Source organism: Chenopodium album, chromosome 10, assembly GCF_948465745.1.
Source record: "Chenopodium album chromosome 10, dcCheAlbu1.1, whole genome shotgun sequence".
NCBI lineage: Eukaryota > Viridiplantae > Streptophyta > Magnoliopsida > Caryophyllales > Amaranthaceae > Chenopodium > Chenopodium album.
The window spans coordinates 28,179,426-28,202,179 of NC_137843.1; the positions used below are offsets into that span (position 1 = coordinate 28,179,426).

Consider the following 22,754-nt stretch of genomic DNA (forward strand, 5'->3'; position numbering starts at 1 on the left):
TATGGGTGCGCCGGTGGAGTATTGGGTGGTGGGTCGAGGGATGGCGTGAGGGGTGGCTGCCTGCTGGGTTGGTAGAGGATGGGTGGTGTTCTTTTTTTAAAAAAAATAATTTAATTATCAATATAAAACTACCCCTAGTTAAAGATTATATCCTAAAATATATCATTAATGCTATTGTTAATATATATTAAGAATTTATGATTAACAAATAATTGAAAATTCTACTGTTTACCATTGAGAAAAATAAAAAGTTGATGAGTACAATTGAGAATTTCCCAAAAATTTAAATAATGTTTAAATCTTGTTACTCCGTAGAAGATTTTTAACAAAATTTGTACTAGGCATACTAATAAATCAACTTGTCTTGTGCTGTTGTGTGTTAAAAAATTATAACGAGGCAAGTATATGTTTTTATTTTTTTGTTACACGTTAATGTTTACTTGGATCATTCTCAAAGATTAAGTCAAGATAATTCGAGATGAATTCTCAAAGATTACGTCATGATTATTCGAGATTAATTAATAGATATTTTAACGAGCACATGTAACTTTGTTTTGTCGTAGACTAACAAGTACATGTTTTATGGGTAAATTGCCTACCTTTTTAAGTATGACATTGTACATGCTAAGTTTAAAAGTGGCATGTAACATCTCTGAATTATAAGAGCTCAAGTTTGTCTTAAAAAAAAAAGCTTGGTTCCTCTATCACCTTTTGTAATGTAATAATATGTGGGATAAAAAAAATGGAAAATAGCTAATGTTGCAGGGAAGGGTGTGGCGAGTAAATGCTCCTTCATTGGGAATCTTCAATTCTACAAGTTCAACCCAAGTACATTGTCTTTATAGCAACATTTACTTTGAAGCGTTTTCCCCTCCCTTAGTTCATTGTTTCAACAAAATGGCAAAGATTAGATTAGCTTTATTAATTATTGTAGTCACTTAATAAAAGAATACATGTTAGTTACTTTTAAATATGAATTAGTTATTTTTGGGTGGAGAAATTTTATACGCGTCCTACGGAGTTACATATCTACTTATATTTCAACTATCCCCTTATTTGTAGTTCAAATATAAAGAAGCGTTTCGAGTGACGTTTGAAAAGTAAGCATATAATATTATTCGGTAAAGGGTAGGCTCACCCGTAAGTCCTACACATATGTAAAGTTATTTGTTTATATTAGATATGATTTTTATTGGATCAATTTCCTTTTTATGTTAATTTAGTTTTTTACAATTTTTTTTATTTTTATCTCGAGAATGTAAGACATAGAGCTTGTTTTTAAACCAAACATTACCGAGTTCTTAATGTCCATTTTGGTCAGTTAAGGTTTAAGTAAACATAATATGCATCACCATTTTATGGCTTTAACATAACTTGCTACAAATGTGGCTTTTTTAAATGGGGCCCAATTTTTAAAAAGTCTATTTAAGGACTTGTACGTGCAACATTTTGCCTCTTATCCTATGTGTACTTGGTGAGCTTATTAAAGCATTATACTTAACACGTGTTAATTATAATGACATCCTCGAGATAGATTTAAGCTTATATACAAGATTAGAGAGGATTACGTGAGAAATTATATATCTAAATCAACCACACCCAATTTTCATAAATAAACATAAGCTTGCTGATGTCATTATGTTATTGCATATGAGTGTAGTCCAGATAAACTAGTAGTTGGGCTGGTAGTTATTGCCCGGCTGCTGACACTCATCTGAATAAAACCTGTAGTGTGTCACTATCTAGCCGCTTATGGCAGATTTTGTCTATTACTAAAATCCATTTTTTTTTATTTGATTTCTGAATATATTTTATAAGGCATTCCAAAATTCCTTTACTACCTTATAGTTATATTGTGGACCACCATGTATCTACTTCCATTTTTATTGGGTGCAAAAGAATTTTAGTATACTAAAGTATTATCATAAAGGTACTAATGTTGCAATAGTGAACTAGATGTTATTTCCTTGTTGAGGAACCTAGTACATGATATGTATCAGGCTAAACATACATACATATTTTTAAAAAGGTGAGACTAAATCCTTGTAAGCTAATCATCATAAGAACGTTCATAAGCATTGACTTTAGGTTAGCTATTTAAGAGGCAAAGTAGGATAAAAAAAATGAACTAATGTAATTGCTTAATCGAATACAAATTCAAATGAATTATGTGTATGTGCATAAAATCATAGGTTTTTAAAGGGAAAGTTAATAAACATAATTTTTTTTAACCTCGTAAGGTAATCATCATAAGAACATTCATAAGCATTGACTTTAGGTTAGCTATTTAAGAGGCAAAGTAGGATAACCCAAATGAACTAATGTAATTACTTAATCAAATACAAATTCAAATGAATTATGTGTATGTGCATAAAATCACAGGTTTATAAAGGGAAAGTTAATAAACATAATTTTTTTTAACCTCGTAAGGTAATCATCATAAGAACATTCATAAGCATTGACTTTAGGTTAGGTTTTTAAGAGGCAAAGTCGGATAACAAAAATGAACTAATGTAATTGCTTAATCGAATACAAATTCAAATGAATTATGTGTAGTGCATAAAATCATAGGTTTATAAAGGGAAAGTTAATTGACATCATTTTTTTAACCTCGTAAGGTAATCATCATAAGAGCATTCATAAGTATTGACTTTAGGTTAGGTTTTTAAGAGGCAAAGTCAGATAACAAAAATGAACTAATGTAATTGCATTCGGTAATTGTTAAGCAAAAGGTTATTTCTATTTTCTAGAAGCCAAATCAAAGTTAAGTCGTAACGTAATGCTTGTTTTAGTACAAGTATAACTCTACTTAAATTTATTGTCCCATGTAATTAACAACATACATATATTATTAGGCATACTCCTGTTATGAAATTTTTCTTTGATTTAAATATTGAGGGTCATGAATTCAATGGCTTAATTTTATACATTAAAAATAACCACTAATTAACTCCTCACACTTTTGTAATGGATTTAAACGCATTTAATCATAATGATGGTAAACAAAATAACCAGTTTTACATTCATAAGTAATTTGAGTATATTATATGGTGTAGCATTATTTAACATGCATAAATCAACTGTATCTATTGAAGCCATAAATTTTCCTGTCAACACCATAATTACCCCTCTTCTCTACTATATAAAGACGTGGAAGTGTGTTTCCTTTCCTTCATCCCAACTTCACGAAAAAAAAAACCCTAAACTATTAACTATGTCTTCTCCACAACGCCCTTTATCTGCCACCGAAACCTACGTGGCCGGAATTTCTTCAACTTTTATTCTGGTTAGACGCCCAAGGTCCACCAACTCACGCTCGAACGACACTCGTCGTCGTAGGATGCTTAACAACCTAGCTCCATGGCGTTCCAAGCGTGAGCGTATTCCCACACCACCCCGCCAAGTAGGAGTGCCGAGTGACCAGGTAGTGCCAAACGCACCAGTTGCGGTTGTTCCCGCAAACACTGTTAATCGTGACGCACCAATTATTAAGCTACTTCCTGAAGATGGATTTGATTTTATGGGGGTATCTGCCCAGATAAGCAACCTTGCTGAGAACCGATCGACTCAAGCTGTGGGTGCTTTTGGAAGAATTTCCCAACCCCTTAGAATTACATGTCATGGTGAAAGCTCGTGTCGCACAGGCCATATTAAACCAAATCCCGGTAAGGAAGGTGAGGGGTCGTCCCATGCGGTGGCTATGCATTCACAAAACCAAATCTAGGTGCATGTCCCTCGTTATCCATTTACCCAAGCTGTGTCAAGGCCATACTATGGCTTTGAAACCCTACCAACGGCTCCTTCGCAAGCTGGAACATTCCTGGGTGATAATCTGAATCAAACACCCGTGTATGTTGTGAGGGTTAGAAGCCTTGAACATGGGGACCTGGGAGTGCTCTACAGCATTCGGAAGGATGAGAGCTTTGAGCACATATATGACGACTATACGAGTAGGGTGGATCGCAAATACTTCGAGATCGTTGTTCAAAAGGATTCGGTGGTGATACCTCGGATGAGCACCCTTGGACTCTCAGGTCTGGTCTCGAACACCGTGCTTTTTGTGTGGCCTATGGTAATACTCTGCACCTGCTCGTGTTTAATTACTTTTAGTACTCTTTATCCAGCTTATAAATCACTAATTATATCAATGTTAATGTTGCTTTGTGGATGTAATTCTTACATAATTGAAACCAATATCTGTGTGTGGCCTTGGTCGTTAATTAATTATGTCTTAGTTAACACGTGTTATATTTTTATTTTGGAATTGTATAGTCATGTTGTGTTTTACAAATTTTATAAGTAGGTTGAATTTATTATTAATAATTAATGTCATAAGTAGAGCAATAGTTAAAAGAAATGATAGATCATTTGGGATAAATTAAAACATTGGACTTAATCAAATGATAGATTATGCTGCGTGGAGTCATATATTTAGCCATGAAGTATATGATTAAAATATATCAAACTATATTCCAATGGAAAAATAATATTGAGCAGGATCCCTTCACAGTCAGTGTTCTATTTAAGATGATAGTATTGAAACATATTTTGTTCGACTTCGGTATTATTAAAATTGTTGTATGTTATTAAACCGCAATATAAATAATTCCATCACTAGATTATGATGTCCATTGCGCTTTAATGAACTTTACGATTTTTTAATTTTTTTGTAAGTTCATATTAGAGACATAGAAGTCACATAAGTTTATGTGTTGACTTTCCCAGAAAAAATAAAAAAAATAGGAAATACATTTAAATTTAAAAACTTTGTGTTGACTTTATAATTTATGAACAAAGGTTCTGCCTTTAGGCCATGAGCTAAGGAATGGTTCTTTAAGTGGAATAAATCATGTAAGGTTGTTGATAAAGTCAGTGTGGGGTCAATATTATTAGATCAACGAAGAATTTTTTTTTTTAAAAAAAGTGTTTTAATATAAGTGTATGTAGTAAGTGTATTTTAATATGCTAAACTTAGTCAACAAGTTTTAATTGAGAAACTGTTTTAATTGAATTGGTTTTTAATTTTTTTTTCCATTTTCTTTAGTTTTATTTTTTTAAAATTTTGACTTTGAATTAAAATTTGCCGAACCCGGAACATAACGTTGATACTAGAGTTAAGCAGTTCTATATGAGGGATATTGTGACCTTTCCTAAGAAGGTGAAGGTGATAGGAGCTCATCACCAAAGAATTTGCTAACTTTATGAGGAATGGGGGTTACAACACAATCTCTCAACTCGTGAAATACAGGTCATGTACGAGAACAAGACATATTGCTCAATACAGACTGTTGCGTCGGTTGGAATCAAGAATGAGTACAACTTGTTCTTAATCCCTCACCCGGGGTTTTGGCTTTGATTGCTTCAAATATGATATGGTCCATGGGTATAACTATGATGCATATTTTAATATTAAGTAGCTTCTAAGTGATAGTATGTATTTGTATGGTTAAGTTGGTGGTCATCGCTTATTTTGCAAGTTAACATAGGATAAAATGCTTCATGAGGGAGTAGTGTTGACAAACCAATAATAATTAAGAGACTATGGACCTGTATGCTTGTTAGGTTGGTTTTGGGGGATAATCTTTTGGGCTCCTTATATGTTTGATCTAGTTGGATGGTCTTAAATCAGGCCTTAAGACTTGTTATGTTATATATCTTAGGCGTAGTAATATCGAATTAAGTAAATCTGAATGTAATTGGTATTTCTAGTAGGAATGTGAAATGTGCTACATGTATCTGTATGCATTAATATAATATAGCTATTATTATCCTTGTTATTACTATTATTGGTATTATCATCGTCTCCTTCTACATGTATATTGCAAGGGATGTAGAGTACTATATTGGTGTCCAATGTGCAATAGTATAATAATGTCCAATGTGCAAAGGACTGCCAATAACTATGCTTTACATGGTAAGTTAAACCCTTTTGGCTTAGGTATTATATGAAGTGCAATACCAAAACGGAGGCGCATGCCTGGGTTCCTTCAACTTCAGGTTAAAATTTATGTTATTAAAAACAAACATTAAATACTTCAACTTCCAACCAATTTGATCCCCCTAAGGCTTTGGGGTGCTATAAAAGGAGTGCATTGTGTGTTAGTTATCATAACTATTCTAGAAAAAAACACTCAAACACATTATGGATGGGGTTCAAGATCAGCTTTACCCAAGTTTCGGTCCTGCCTTTGGTCCGTTGCCGACCATTTACGAGTTCGATGAGATGCTATCCCTTGAGTTGGCAAATGTGATCATCGAGATGGGTGGTGATTTGGATGGTTACGTTCTCAACGATGTGGAGTGTTACCTTGATACACCACCGTTCCACTTGTTCGACTCCAACTACACACACACTCCTGGCATGCCATGGTGTTGGAGGAGGCGTGGGGTGCCGATCGTTGTGCAACAAAAAACCACTTCTACTCTCACAGGGTTCATGAAGAAGGCAAAGCCACTTAGGATGGTTATGCGTGTCTTCAAGTGTTTCAAGCCCACCTTTGGCAAATATTACTTTTAAGTATTAATGAATCTCCACTTAAGTTTATGTATTACTATCCTAAGTAAGTAGTTTTATTTTGAAGTTTAAGTAGTAGTGTCCTTAACCATGTTTTACTGTTGTGGTAGTAAAGTAATCTTAGATCTAGTAAAGTAAAGTAATCTTAGATCGTAGTAAAGTACAGTCTGTGTTAACAAGTTTCTAACTAGGTATAATTTTAGGGTGATGTACTTCGCTTTAATAGTAGATTTGTACTAAATTTGTATGGGAGTTAATGCTAATTAACGTCATTTACTTTGATTATGTACGAAATATTAAGGCTATTTAATAATCACAGTTTCCACTGGTTGATGGTTATATTTTGTTTAATTGGTTTTTTTTTTTTAATTTTTGATTTTTTTTTAAATTTTTTTTTTAAACGGCCTGTTGATCAGATAATTACAGAAAATTAGAAAAATATCTAATCATAAATAGTAGTTACACGGCTGACTGCAAAAGTCTAATAACACCATTACATAGATAATAAGTCCATTTGTGTTTTAGTCCAAGTACAAACCCATAAGGAAATGGCAACAAAATGGACTAAAAGCACATGCAATTAACTTACCACAATATTGGGCCACAAATTGATGTTAGGCCCAAAGTCAGTAGCCATAAGTAACAGACCGAATAAGTAAGCCCAATTGAAAACAAACAAAGCTAAAAGTTTTAACAAGTTTCCACCAGCCTAAAGTCTTAACAAAGCAAAATTCTAAATTCGATACAAGTTTCCAAGACACAAGCTGCAGCTTCCTTAATGATTGTAGCTCCAAGACGAAGGTAATGGCTTCACCGTCCTTAGAAGCTGTCAGAAACAAATGACGAGGACGATGTACTGTTTTCAAGAAGTTCTTCGTCTTCCGGAATGAACTCCAATCCACTGCATTGTTGTGAAAAGTTTGAAGAACTTGTCTTTCTCTTTTTGTTTTTTGGTTTCTCCTACAAAACCATGTTATAATATTAAGTTATTCAACGTTTCAAGATCTTAGAGCTTTGATAAGGTATACACTTACCGGCAGTTGAATAGGAACGTCAACCAACTCATCCTCAAACATGCTATAATCAGCAGTGCACACCTAAAATAGAATAAGAACCGCATCAAATTACTAAGTGGAAGAATTCAAAACTAATTGTCAACATTAATCATTTTGATACGCACCGGCTGTTTTTCCTTCTTTTTGGGGGGAATCTTATACCCAATCTCTTGAAGGGAATTCTGCGACGACCCTTAGGCCTACCTCTCCCCTTTTTTTTTAGAATAGGATCTTGGATCTTCGAATGTGGGGTGGTTTCCAAATCAACCTGGGGAATCTCTGTCTCGGGCACAACAGAAACTGATGTTGCACCGCCCCCAGACACTGATTGCAAGGAACCCTTTCCCTCTCCGGGGAAGTTCATGCCAAAAGTCTGCTCCAACTTCATACGACGGCGCATTTCTACTTTTGTCCCAACATCCTCCAAGCTCTTTATAACCAGATCAACAGTCTCATCATCGACCATGGAAGCATCATCACATATGGGTTCAAATGCTCTCATTAGCTTATTGTGTCTTCTGACCTCGACAGTCTGAGATGGATCATGGTATGACACCTTCACAAGTGTGTGTTTCCTCATTAAGTCCTTCCTCCACCGATTGAGAATGTACTTACTTGGAATGTCAAACACAAGGTTGAGATCTAGTACTCTCATCATGTGTTTACACATTATACCGTGGGTCTCAAATCTGCGACACTCGCATGACACCTCTTTTGTGTCCTTGTTAAATATAGCACGGTAATACCTCCTACGATCAGTAATAATCTCTTCACTTGAACCCTCCAAAATAATCTACACACGATCCTCCAAGACATATTCTATAACACTTTCAGACATAGCTGTCTCCTCCCGAGGATAACAATAATTCATCCGAATACATCCCGTCTGCACTTCTTGAAATTTTCTATTAGTATAAACCTTCTGAAACAACTTCTCAATCTTGAAACCAGTTGCAAGACGCCGCAAGTACTTAGAGCAATTTGCATCTGCATCCGTTTCATCCCGAACCCTTTTTTTATAGCCATTGAATATTTCACAGGAAACTCGCACAGCTTGGTTTTCCAGTTCACAAATCCGTCAAAAAAGCTGTTTATACTCTCCACATGTTGTGTTGTCTTCATACCAGCCCAAAAATACTCTTTCATGTATGCTGGAACCCACATTTCTCTCTCTACGAACAAAGTAGTTAGCCAGTCATTACCCTCTAACTTATAGTGCCCCACAAAAGCCTTCCACCGCTTCTCAAATTCCTCAACATTAAGGCTCTCATAGACAACATCCTTTAGCTTACTCTTGAACTCTGCGTACCTGATAAACATAATTCTGAATCACTCAATGATCCAAACTCAGAAATAGCATAAATAAGCACACAATAACTAGTCGCTTTTAACATGGTTTTTTTAAAATCAAAATATGCAAATATATTATTATAAGTACCAGACAAATACTTTCCAAATAAGAAGAAAAATATCTAGGCACAAGAATAGTTACTATCATTCACTGATATCCATACCGTGGACATTTCCCAAGTTTCTCCGGGATCTTCTTCATTATGTACCAAATACACCACCGATGTCGAGTTCCAGGCATAGTTTCCTCTAACGGCTTGCGCATGGCAGGTGCCTGAACTGTAAGAATCGCTAATGGAGCTTGGTTGTTCATGCAGGACAACCACTGTTTGAATATCCATGTAAAACTTTCGCAATCCTCATGGGATACCAAAGCACATCCTAGTAGAATTGACTGTCCATGGTGGTTCATGCCGACAAAGTTAAGATACGTTGCGTCAAAGCAAACAACATCACCAACTCCTCGTACGCAGCACGACTACGAGCATCAACCCATATAACATCTTTGAGACGTCCATGTTCGTCCAAACGCTGAGCGTGGTAGAAGTGCTGGTTTCCCGCCTGCATTTCTTCGATATATGCCATCATTGCAGCCGAATCACCTCCAAGCATCTGAATCCTCCTAGCCATGTACACTTCGTGTTGAAGGTCTTTCAAAGTCATTCGCAATATTTCATTCCCATCAGCTTCAGACTCAAAACAGCCCAGGATTTGGGATACAGGTACACCCTAATAAAACAAGGTCAACAACTTCTTCCTAACACTCGAGGTCATTTTCTTCATTCGGTACTCTTTCACAAGATTTTTGCATCCTCAGGTTTAGGCTCATGGTTCGAGTGCTCCAATTCAACTTTTCTAATCACCCAATCACCATCGCTAGAACGACCTGCATATATCATTGCCTTACATTCACATTTCTTTGACTTTCTCTTCCTCTTACTTAATTCATCTTTACATACGAGTCCCCCAACCGTCCCTACTGGCCTATGACAGGCTAAAGTCATATCACCTAATCAAAAGTAATTCCTAAAACCACTAACTAATAATAGATAGGGAAGTAGGGTCGAATCCACAGGGAAACGAGTCTTTCTATTCCTAATTAATTAATATAATCTAGATTATCAAGTAACCAAATTTATTGTTATAAAAGGAGACTAAACTACTAAGAGTAAAAGTGGGAAGGAACAAAAGTAAGAGGAAAATCAATGAATAAAAGACCTAGGGAATAGGTTCACCAATAAATAATATTCCAGGGAAAAACATAATAATCAATCATCAATGTATCAATTATTCAAATCATAAAGGGCTTTCGCTACGTATTACAATAACAGAGTTAATTTACCGGTATTAAATCTCATCTCTCGTATATCGACTTAACCATTTATAAATTAGTCCGCCTATTGAAACTAAGCCTAAATATCAATTCTCATCTCTCGAATCTCGAATTAATATTGCCAAACTCATACATAAGAGACCTGCGCATGTCTAGTTGCATAGCATTAAATCAATCAATAGGAAAATAATCAAGCATTGATAATCAACAATAATAAATTACCCCTTCATATTATTTATGGATCCCCATAAACCCTAGAAAGAAAACTACTCACACATAACTAAATCTAAACCAAACAAAGCAATTAAAGGAGACATGATAAGGATCAAAGCAAAGAAAATAAGTAATAAAGGAGAGAAGAGATAGTACCAAAAGAAGGAAATATAAAATTGCATAAACCAAGAGTTTAGAGAGAGAAATAAGGGAGAAACTAATACTAAGAGTTTAATTAAGAGGAGAGAGAGAGAGAGAAAAGTTAGAGAGAGAAAGAGAGAGAGAAAAGTTAGAGAGAGAAAGAGAAAAGAAAACTTAACTAAACTAAAAACCAAAGAAAAACTAAAACTAATTAATAAACAAACCTAAAAAAACTACTTTACTACGTGAAGAGCTATCCCTTATTTATATGAAAAGAATTTCCACTAAAACTAGGATTAGGAAAAGTACTCCGTGCTACTGGGCTTTATATTGTTGAGCCCAAACATTGAAAATCACGCAGCAGCATTATTGCAATATCAAGCGCCCGATCGGGCCACAGTCAGCTCGATCGGGCCCGGCTGTCTCTCAGCCCACAAAGTTGACTTTTATCTTTGGGCTTTTACTCATTGGGCTTCCTTCACTTGCATGCTTAGCTTGAGCATCTAAGTAGTCGTGGCCTTTATTTAGCCTCTTTACTTGAACCGAGCCCTTAATCACCGACTCAAATTTCTCCAACTCGGCCTTGGGCTTAAAATATACAGTCATAAAATATGATCTGACTCTAATATTTTCATAGTGGCTCAATAAGATCGGAAATTTTCATAAATCTGTAAATTCCTACAAAATAATACGAACTCTACAAAAACACTAGAAAACGTATATTAGTAATAAAAATAGCTCCGTAGAGCTCAAATCAGCATAAAGATGACCGTGGGACGGGGAATAAAAATATATATAAAATAGACTCATCAGCCTACCAACTTCCATGGCTTTTGCTCTTTTTTTGGCTTCCCTTACAGCCCTCATGTCAAGCCTACCAGCACTCACACCTCCATGTCGTGGCAATCCTATCTCTAACACCAGACTTATTAGAATACACTCCTGCAACCCTGCTTACCCCAAACCCTTTTTGTTGTGCATACTCTTTGTAATATTCTTCTACTTCTTGCCAAGTCTTAAACACCATTCCCAACCTAGGAGCCTCCACAAAAGTGACTACACCAATGTGATTGCTCGCTACATTCGTTTGTACCGTCTCAGATGTTCTTATTGGTGAAGTACAGTGCTTCCAGCCTAAGTTCATAACAGGGGTTGTAAACCCCTCCACTAAAGGGTCTAATTCACCGAGACCTGTAACGGGACTTAATCCATCTCCCAAATCCTCTTCATGAATTGTAGGAAAATGTTGGTTCACGTCGGTGCCATTATCAAACATGCTACTATCCCCTTCGACGCCAACAACTGCTATTTCCACCATTCTCAATCTTGCATTGAATCAAACCCCTACAAGACACAATAAAGGAATTTGGTATTTCTACATACATGATTTTTCGGGACTACAACACACAATACAACGATCAAGTATTATAAACATTCCAACATCAAAACAATACAATAAAAACCACCATTATAAACATTCCAACATGTATTGTTTTTATTTTCGCTACATATTTCGCCAACACACCCATATACACCAATAACTATTTCACGTTTTCATAATCACCCAATCAATATCTAACACGAAAGTAACCGTTACAAATCTTATTCAACCAACGAGATTACCAATTATTTATCTAACAATTACAATTACAAGTCATATATTTTTCAGGTGGTTCAAGATATTATGCATTGATTGAAATTGGGAGTTGTTGATCAAATATAATTGAAATCTTCAAACTATAAAAGTTCTCAAACATTATTTCCCAGCAAGTTAGACCAGTATAACAGAACAACAAAATTTGCGAAAATCAATTATTTTTCCCATGTTTCTCCATAATCCGCAAAATACATAACTACACGGGATACATACTTTGAGTAACAACATACATCGACTAATAAACTGCGCATTAAACTATCACCGTAAATCCTACTTTTTAAATATATTACATAAAAAGTTAAATTCAACACTTCACTTACTGTACAAGTAGCTTAATGGCGATTGCAGCGGCTACGGCAGAGCCGACGGCAACGACAGAGCCGACGGCAACGGCGATCTAACGAACTGCCTCCAAACCCTCTATCCCAACTCGCTTACGTTCCCTCCACACCCGCTTGCTGCTCCTACAGAAACAGCTTCGATTTGGCCACATATAAACATCCCCAACCAACAATTTGTTAAAACTCAAGCTCCACATAAGTCAACATTACTGAACGCTTTACAAACCTCCATTATTTTGAAAAGGCGCCGTTTCACTACGTGGAAATCCTCACCAACCATATCATATCCTTGTAAACATACGCTGACACTGTGGCTATCGCCAGTTTGACAATATAAACTTCGCCTGTTTATCAAGATAATAAATGGGGGTGCCCTCATTATTTTGAATCAATTTTCCTAAAAAAAACATAAATTAAAGATTTTTTTTGTAAACAATCTAGGACTCTAGGTGTAGGTGTCAATCTTGCTCATAAAGTAGGGTTTGGATAAGACGGGTCGAGTCTGGTCTAGCTCATTTTTTAGTCATATTATGTATTTATGTCATTGTGTTCATGCTGCATGCATACCAAAATTCAAGTCATTAGGTTAAGTTGATTTTCGACCTTTATTAATAATTTTAGATAACTTTTTAACATCCACCTTCATTGTGACAAATATTCAAACCTAATCAAAACAAGCGTTATCAATCCCAAAAATGTCAGATTTGAAATGGTTTTTTTGGCACAAATTTCAAGCCTGACCCAACCCAACCCGATTTTAGAACAAAAGTTTGCCCCAACCTAACCCTGCCCTGGCCCGTGATAGCCTCTAACAAATAATTACAGGAACCTCCAACAACTTTTTCAATCAGCAGCCCAACAAAAATACCATAACATGTTCAACTTTCATTAAACCAAAAAAGTCGTCAAAAGTCTGAAAACGAGTGAAAAAGATGGGGAAGAAAGCGAGAAGACACCACCACATGTACTCTACTCTACTCCATTATTTCTCTCTCCTTTCTCCTTCTTCTTCTCATTGACAAACTCAACTACGCACCATTTCTACTTACTCGTCGACTGAAAATGGACTCTAAACCACCAATTCTTCTTCGGCTACTTACGCACCAACACCAGCAGTTCTTCTCTGCTGTTGAATCCGGTGATCTTCAATCATTACACCAGATTATCAACAAATTGGCTGAAGATGATGAACGAGCTTCAATTCCTGCTTTAATGGCGTTGCAAAATGGTTCTGGAGAAACTGCTTTGTTTATTGCTGCAATGAATAATTTGGTCGAGGTTTTTACTTATTTGGTTGCTTTTTGTGATGTGGGAGTTGCGATGATTAGGTCTAAGTCTGATTTCAATGCGTTTCATATTGCTGCTAAGCGTGGTCATTTAGGTATGTTTAATGTTTTCTTTCTTAATTTTTGTTTTGATTGATTTTTAAATTTAGATGGTTTGATTTCAATTGTTTGATTTTATTTTATATTGGGTTTATTTTATTTTAAGGTTGATTATTGAATGAATTTTGTTTGGTGTATAACTGTCAATTGCCGGCGCCTTTATTATACATCCTGGTGTACGTAAAACTAGAATTAGAAAGTTTTAAGGTAAATTCTTGCTCGTTTGCTCATTTTGAGAACGGCTTATTGACAAATGAGCAAGAAAATAGCCTTAGGTGTAACTAGTTTTATCAATGATCGGGGGTGTAATCGCTCTTAGATTCCACTACTTACCTATTGGGAGCGACTTGTTAACAAATGAGCAAGAAAATAGCCTTAGGTATAACTAATTTTATCTATGATCGGGGGTGTAATCGATCTTAGATTCCACTACTTACCTATTGGGAGCGACTTGTTAACAAATGAGTTAGAAAATAGCCTTAGGTATAACAAATTGATCTTATAGTCACTAAATATATATAAAACTCTAGAGCTAGTATTAGCATAGTCCTCAGGCTAGTTCTTTACATGCTCTTATATTAGGTCCTCTTGCTCCAACCCTTTTGCTCCTTTGAAGTATCCATCAACTTCTTTTACTGGAAAAAGAATATAGCTAAGAAGATACAATTACACTAATCATGAGGGGGCATCACAAAACGGAACCTTAAATTTTTTTAAGTGCACACCATTTAGCTCCATTAAATATAATTATAAACCTTCATGAGATTTTTGTTTAGCATAACATGAGCATGAATGTCTTTTCTCTCATTGAAACTCACAATATAAGCATTTTGAGGGGGAGATATAGGACACCTAAGCTGATGTGGAATTTTCAACGAAACAGTCCATTTTTAGATATTGTTCACATTCCAAGGAACTTTTTTGATTTTTTGGGAGAAAATCAATGAAATACAAGAAAACACTACCTTTGGGTTAAATGCTTTTCCTAAAATGGTATAAATTTGGGAATTTTTGACAAAATCACACAGATTGGTGTTTATAATGTTTAGTTAGTCTTATTATTTCCTTTTTAAGCTTCAATTCTTATATGTAACACTTAGGCATGTTTATCATTTTCTAAAGATTAATACGCTTTTCACGAATCACAGTGTTCAATGAATTGAAGGGTTTCTATCTTAATCCCACACAAAGTTAGACAAGGTTGAGATAATACCTAAGATTAATATGTCCACAAAGATGCATAAATGAATCCAGACCTTTTGTAGGTGAGGCACACTTTTACTTGCTTAAGAAGCCTAGCATTTGATCTTGAACTACATCAAGATCAAACCCATAAATTGTTTTTCTTCACTAAGTTTATTAAGTTTAATTTCCCTTTTCCACTGTGGGTTATAACTTATAACCAGGATGTTTAAGACACATAAAGTCCCTAGTTTGTCTCACATATTGTACATGATTCCAAGTATTTCTTATATTGTTATAATATTATTGTTTCAATCTAGTGTTAGTTGATTATTTTATAATATATATGTTACTTGATTAGATCTTTAACATTTTTCCTTATTATTTGTCAAGGAAAGAGTTTTAGACTTTTATATTGTATTTTAGTTGGGTTCATGATCTCTTCCTATTAATGATATGTGCAAAGTTCCAAGTCATTTATCCCAGAGAAGTATAGCTTTCCTGTTCAGCAGGAACTGGTTTCCATAATATATGATTTAAAATCTCTCTGGGAGCTGATCAATTTTGAATTCATGTACAAGTAATTAATGCTGAACCTGCCTTTTTTTTTTTTTTTTGCACTCAGAGATTGTGCGACAAATGCTGAAAATCTGGCCTGAGCTTTGTATGTCATGTGATTCCTCGAATACATCTCCACTCTACTCGGCTGCTGTTCAGGATCAGCTGGAAGTGGTGAATGCCATATTGGACACAGATGACAGTGCAGCAAGAATTGTCAGAAAAAATGGGAAAACTGCTTTGCATAATGTTGCTAGATATGGTCGCCTAGATATGGTCAAAATACTTGTAGAAAGGGACCCTGGAATTGTCTCCATCAAAGATAAGAAGGGTCAAACAGCACTCCATATGGCTGCTAAAGGCCAAGATCCTGCAATTATAGAGGAGTTGCTTCTTGCTGATTGTTCAGTACTAAATGAACGTGACAAAAAGGGAAATACAGCTGTGCATATAGCAACAAGAAAATGCCGCTCTCAGGTTATGTTTTTTTTTTTTTTTGAAGTGTTAATTCTTGATGTTTGAGATGATTAAGAGTATGCAAATTAATTTGTGGATGTTTTATATGTTCCTTCAACGTGTCCAACATACAACTGGTTGCACCTGGTTGTCCAGATTTTCTCATTTGCTCAAATGACTGGGGAGAGGGGGGGGGGGGGGGGGGGGGAAGAGAAAGTCCAATCTTACTTATTATGTAGGCTTCTTTCCTCTACATTTGACTTCACTCCAGTCCTCCCTAAACTTCTATGTTCATTTGCCACATTGCTTTTGCTAAAACTGAGGAGCTTATTTGTCTGTGACTTTTTATGTAATTAAAACCCCCTTAAATCTTAATTTTGCACTAGGCACAATCAGGTACGAAAGCTGGGGCCTGACCTTTGCGAGGCTTAGAGACCTACAAAAGACACGCACCTATGTGCTTTTTTCTAGGCTGCTTCCTGCGCCTTAAGTTGTAACAATTATATTGCTAACGTGTAAGATTATTCTTTTAAAAAAGCACTATGGAACTCTATGAAGGTTAGGTTTACTTAACTACTAGAGAAACCTCATATTTCGTATACTTTTTTTAGAAATTAATACATTTTTGTTTGCAAGTGAAGTGTGCCTCACCTACAAAGGGCGTGCACCTTCGCCTTGCCTAGGCTCCAAGAACTTTTGTGCCTTGCATCTTGTATAACGAAACCTTATATTCCCCCTTAAACACTCTTTAGGCTATGTTCTCTTCACCCTATTTTCACTTATTTCAAGTTTCATATTTTCAAATAATATAAGGGATAATAAGTTCAAATAATATTATACGAGGGCTAAGAAGTTTAGACAATATAAAATAAGGGTTAATAAGTTTGGATAATTTAAGATAAGAGTTAATAAGTTCCAATCTTATATATATATAAAGGGGAGTTTTTTCCCGAGTTCTTAGAGAGTCGTGTAGGATTTAATTTTTTCAACGCGCCATGTAGGATAATAAATTTTAGTGGTAGCCAATTAAATACGAGATTATCAATTTCTTTTAGAATTAAATGATTTAAATGACACGTAAGCAAAATTGGCGAATGAGATTTCCAAGTTTAAATTAATTAAATATAAAATATTATCTTTTAATATCAGGAATTTTATCTAAATATATAACAAATTTTAGCACATAAATATATATATTAAAAAAATTATTTAAAAAATTCAAACAAATCGTGCATCACATGGGCTTCATCTAGTAAAATCTAATAACATCTTAGGTAAGGTCTATAAAGGTCTAATAAGATAAGATAAATCAGAGTTTAAAGATAAGATAAAGTTTAATAAGTTAGGATTAGTTAGATTAGATAATTATAGGAGTAATAAGATAAGACAATATTGGATAAGTCAAATTCAAGTAAAGAGAACAGTATCTTACTTTTGTATAAAATTGTGTCTATATGATACGTAGTTTGTGAAATGAAGTAGTTATCTTTCCTAGTTCATGGAGGAAATGAAAAAAATGAGAAATTGGAGGGAAATGTGGAAGCTCTTCTCCAATTTAAAATGTTAACCGAAGGACATAAGGAGTGAGTTTCATGGCAGTGAATAGTTAATTTGAAACCAAACATATATAATCTAAGCCTTTTTTCATCAGAAGCATCATCCCATCAAACAATTCTTGTTTATTCTTTTGGCTACCAGTCCCACTTTTTAATTTTGAACACTTACCAACCTTGTCTGTTGTCCTTGTATCTACAGGTTATAAATTTCTCACTTGACGCTTGGATCCATACCCAAGTCCCATAATCGTATTCAAGTATGATGATAAGTTTGTCTTAGAGTATAAATGGTGAAACATATATTTTAATATCTTTAATACACTCTACATCCTAAAATATAGTGCTTGAATTTTATTTGGGTGTCCCAAAATGTCTAATCAATCTATTTTTATGTTACATAATATTACCCTGGTGCACCAACCTTTTTTTTTTAACATAATATACCCCCGATATTGAAAGCTTCATTAATACTTTTGAGAACGTTACACACTCCCTCCACTTCTCTTTATTTCTATGAGACGAAGGGCACTATAGGTTTGTAGGCTTTTTAGAATTTGTGCTTAGAGCCTCAAGAATACCGCTATATCTGATCATTCTAACTAGGATCATTAGGTTTGCGATGATCCAAAATTATCTGGTGTGTACTTTTTTATATGCTCCTTTACAAAACCTTGTCTATATTTTCACACAAACTTTGTAAATGGCCATCAAATTAGTGATTGGTCTACTTGGTGCACAAGGCCATAAATTGATGACAATTTCATTGCACTACGTGATCAATACCCCAATAGATGTAGTCCTAGGTAACAATCGATGAAACACAGAGATACCATACAATTGAGTTCTAAAAATTCACCTGTTGTAGCCAAGGATCAGGAACCTGTGTGGAATAATTTGGATTAACTTTTTCTTTGTGCTTTCATGTGAGGTTTTGGTGGGTAGGAGAGAGGGAAAGTGTGTGCGCATTATGTCTATTGCATACATGCAAGGGTGTGCACGTAGGGGTGTGCTGGTGGGTGGGAGTGTGTGTACCTAGGAATGCACATTTGTGTGTTTCACATACGTGCATCATTGTGTCTTTGGGTTGTGTTGGAGTGTGTGTACCAGGGCACGACATCTGTGTGTTTCGCAATGTGCTTTGTTGTGTCTGGGTGGGTGTACCTGTACGTGGTAGAATTTTTATTTGGTCTTCACCTTTTTCCTTTGACTTCCAAGATTCTGTCTTCTGACTTTTTATCTTGAGTCCTGGCATCTCAATTACATGCATGCGTGCACGTGACTGCCGTGTGAGATATCAGCATAAGTATTTGTATATTTCCTTAGTTGTCACTTTCTTGTCACAATAATTCTTGAGGTATTATTTTTATATGATATCTTTACCCCTTGTTAGTCTCGGGCTTATCAAAGAGGAAACTTGTAAATATCATAGCCTGTAAATAAGAGGAAACTTATTTGATAACTCTTCTTTTAACATATCAATGCCTTTCACTAATACAGTGTGAGAGGATTTGACTATGCAGCCATTCTCCAAACCTTGTAAAGTGCAAAGCTCTATTTGGCAATTGACTTCTATGAAAACAAGTATAGCACACTTCAAGAAACGTTTTGTCTAAATATTGCTCATTCATATTGATAAATGTTTATTACTCCAGTAATCTGAAGTTGAGAATGAGATGTTGCCCAGTTTAGTTGCCATGTTCTCTTTTATGTTGAGGTTTGCTTTGTCATGTTTATAGAGTACCTCTTCCTCAGGAATTTGGTGACACATCCTTTAGTTCATATTTGTCACTCGTATTAATTTTAGTTTCTGGAGTACTAATAGATTCTCTGTTACAGATAGTCTGCCTTCTCCTGAGCTACACATCTATTGAAGTCAATGCCATCAACAATCAGCAAGAAACAGCAATGGACATAGCGTCAAAGCTTCAATATGGAGAATCTGCATTGGTGATTCGGGAAGCCTTGATAGAGTCTGGTGGAATGTGTGCCAGGAATGTTGGTAAGATGGATGCAGCTATGGAACTGAAGAGGACTGTGAGTGACATAAAACATGAGGTGCAGTCACAACTTTTACAAAATGAGAAGACCAACAAAAGGGTTTCTGGCATTGCAAAAGAACTGAAAAAACTTCATAGAGAAGCTGTCCAAAACACGACCAATTCTGTTACAGTTGTAGCTGTGCTGTTTGCCTCTATTGCTTTCTTGGCAATATTTAATCTAAATGGCCAGTATGTAACAACTGGACCAGATGCAGGGAAAGCCAACATTGCTGACACTGTTGCCTTTCGAATTTTCTGCCTTTTAAATGCAGCATCTCTTTTCATTTCTCTAGCTGTCGTCGTTATCCAAATTACTTTAGTAGCATGGGATACTCAAGCTCAAAAGCTAGTTGTCACCGTAACTAACAAGCTAATGTGGGCTGCCTGTCTTAGCACTTGTGGAGCTTTCTTGGCAATAGCTTTTGTGGTTGTAGGCGATGAAGGTTCATGGATGGCTATCACTGTAACGATACTGGGGACAATTGTGTTGATGGGGACTTTGGCTAGTATGTGCTACTTAGTGTTTCGACATCATTTCAAGATTTTTGGAAATGACTCGCAGAGACGCATCAGAAGGGGAAATGGAAGCAAATCATTTTCTTGGTCCTATTCCATCAATGTCTCTGACATTGACGAGTATAACTCCGACCATGAGAGAATTTATGCTCTATGATGTACAAAGTTACTTGCTCTTGGTGCTTCTCGTGTGTACCTTTGTTGTTGCAATTGATAGGTTACTGACAGTAATCTGTAGATAACTAGATGTGTTTAGGTGGGCTTGATTGTTTTATAGTAGTGTGCTTGGTGCTGGCTCTCGTGTTTCTACGTATTTGTTCCTTTTCACCTACATATGTATCTATATATTAATATTGTAAATTTTTCCTTATCTTTTAGATAAACAAAAAAGTAAATGTCAATGTATATTGTATATTTTTAAGTCATAAAAAATTGTACGATATTTTTAAAAGATTATATCTTGCATACATACCTTTTTAAGGCAAGGAAAAAGAGGAAACATTAGGAGACTCTTTTAAAGGGAAAATCCTAATACATATAGGATACAAAAAAAGAATATAAACCAAAATTGTTACAAGGTACAACCATACTATCACTAAATAAGTCACTAACATTAGGTATTATGTCAGTTGCTCGATTTGCTTCACGATAAATGTGTTGAATGCTCCAATTGTCAAAATTTGTTGAGAATAAGACGAATGTTAAATGTTTGCAATAATATGGCCAATCTTCTATGTGATGTCCATAAACCTTTAGTATAGTTTATATTCAAGAGATTGTCGCTTTCAAAATAGATGCTTTTGATGCCTTGTCTCATTTTGTCACAATCTAAATATTTTGACCCTGGATCTTGCGGCATGCTCTTGCCTTTTGTTAGTAAGGGCGCAAGAGTTCTGCGGAAAATTAGGCTTGTGAGTAAACAACAACATGTAGACACCTGATTGTCTCCCCAAAAAACCAAACCTAGTGATGAGTACCTTTTACGTCTTTGATTAACGAGTTCGATAAGAGTTGAAGACTCTCGTAAAGTCTCCTTAGGCCTTAACGATATTCCTAACCTTACCTAAAATGTTTTAATTCAAAGTCATTTATTACGTGTCTTTAACTCCAAAATCATTCATTTCGTGTCCTTAAAATCATTCATTTTGTGTCCAAAACATAAAAACTTCCAAACCAGATTATTTTGGTCCATAATACAGGTTCAATTATTGTTTAGTTGGATGGGGTTTGAAAAGAGTTTTCCAACGATATATTATAAGCCCAAACCTGACTTAAAACAAATAAGTTATGACCAAAATACTAAACTGAGCCCAAACCGAGCCATTCTGAGTTTTGTGCCTCTTAATTTTTATCCAAATCTTAGATGGTTGGATATCCCTTGAAATTATCTTTCCAATGATATATCATAATCCTAATTTCGAGCTATAAAGAAAAATATATGAACGAAATATCAAACTCTACCAAAAGCTGACACGGTTCCACTATTTCGGCCAAATCTTTTATCATATGTTTAGGATGTTATTATAATTTCTAGTATCATGTTTAGGATAATGTTTTGATTTCGTTATTAGTGACATGCTAGCATTTGTAATTAATCCGTTTAGTATCATGCCTAGGATCTTACTATTAACGATATTTTGATGATGTTGTTATGATGATGATTGTTATATTAATCATATGTTGCTTGATTATTCATGGTTTATTATTATTACTTGATCATGCCCCTTTTTGCAGGTTTAAAAGGGAATTTGTACTTGAAATCACGCCTAATAAGATAATTAATAATTTGATTTAGGCTAATATGATTTTAATTCAAGTGATCACCAATAATGGATTTGATTGTGCATTAATAATCAACCAACGTAGATTAAACAGGTTTTGGATTAATTTGATATATGTATGTTGATCGAAAAGCGCACATGAACATCATAAGAATTAAGTAGATTCCTATTTAAGGCAGGTTCAATCTCTTTAAGGATGGATTCATACCATCATCCCCGAACATCCAGTCATGGTTCCATACCACTATGGAGTTAGCAATCTCTGTGATTGTGAATGGGGTGTAACCTTCACATCCGCGAACGGTTTACAAGTTTCTAAAACTTGTTGACGTCTCTTTTATCTCTAGCTTCTTTTACCTTGGAGCACCGCCATGCTTAAAAACATGAACCATAGTATAGGGCGAAAGTTGAAAAATTCACTACACAACACAAGTGGGCGTCTGAATCTCAAGGAGCACTCTTATCGATCTCTTGACGATGGAGTGCGAGTTATTGGAGCTTGTGATGGTTGAGCTAATCAAGGGGGTACAAGCAAGTTCAAATCATGGGGTTCTTGGAGCATTTAGTGAGTTTGGAGTGCTAAAATGTATGCAAACAACATAGCTATAAAGGTTAGTTTAACAGCGCACAAGTACAAAAGTGAGCCAACACTCAATAGGAAGCTATTGGATTTTCAT

The 22,754-nt window shown here is 35.3% G+C and overlaps 1 protein-coding gene across 1 annotated transcript; it reads left to right on the forward strand.

The window, feature by feature from the left end:
• The first annotated feature begins 13,517 nt into the window (after window positions 1-13,517).
• Window positions 13,518-20,752, forward strand: LOC145563862 (ankyrin repeat-containing protein At2g01680-like). The gene is made up of 3 exons (XM_081624273.1): window positions 13,518-13,985; window positions 15,797-16,206; window positions 19,578-20,752. Exons 1-3 carry the CDS (start codon window positions 13,667-13,669, stop codon window positions 20,451-20,453), a joined length of 1,605 nt encoding a protein of 534 aa, XP_081480399.1. The 5' UTR covers window positions 13,518-13,666; the 3' UTR covers window positions 20,454-20,752.
• Window positions 20,753-22,754: the final 2,002 nt, after the last annotated feature.

Bases quoted from the DNA above. Each gene is read 5' to 3' on its own strand.
- LOC145563862 (XM_081624273.1), top strand. From the start codon at position 13,667: ATGGACTCTAAACCACCAATTCTTCTTCGGCTACTTACGCACCAACAC. The intron at 13,986-15,796 runs GTATGTTTAATG...TTTTGCACTCAG, and splicing joins TGCTAAGCGTGGTCATTTAG to AGATTGTGCGACAAATGCTG. The intron at 16,207-19,577 runs GTTATGTTTTTT...TCTCTGTTACAG, and splicing joins CAAGAAAATGCCGCTCTCAG to ATAGTCTGCCTTCTCCTGAG.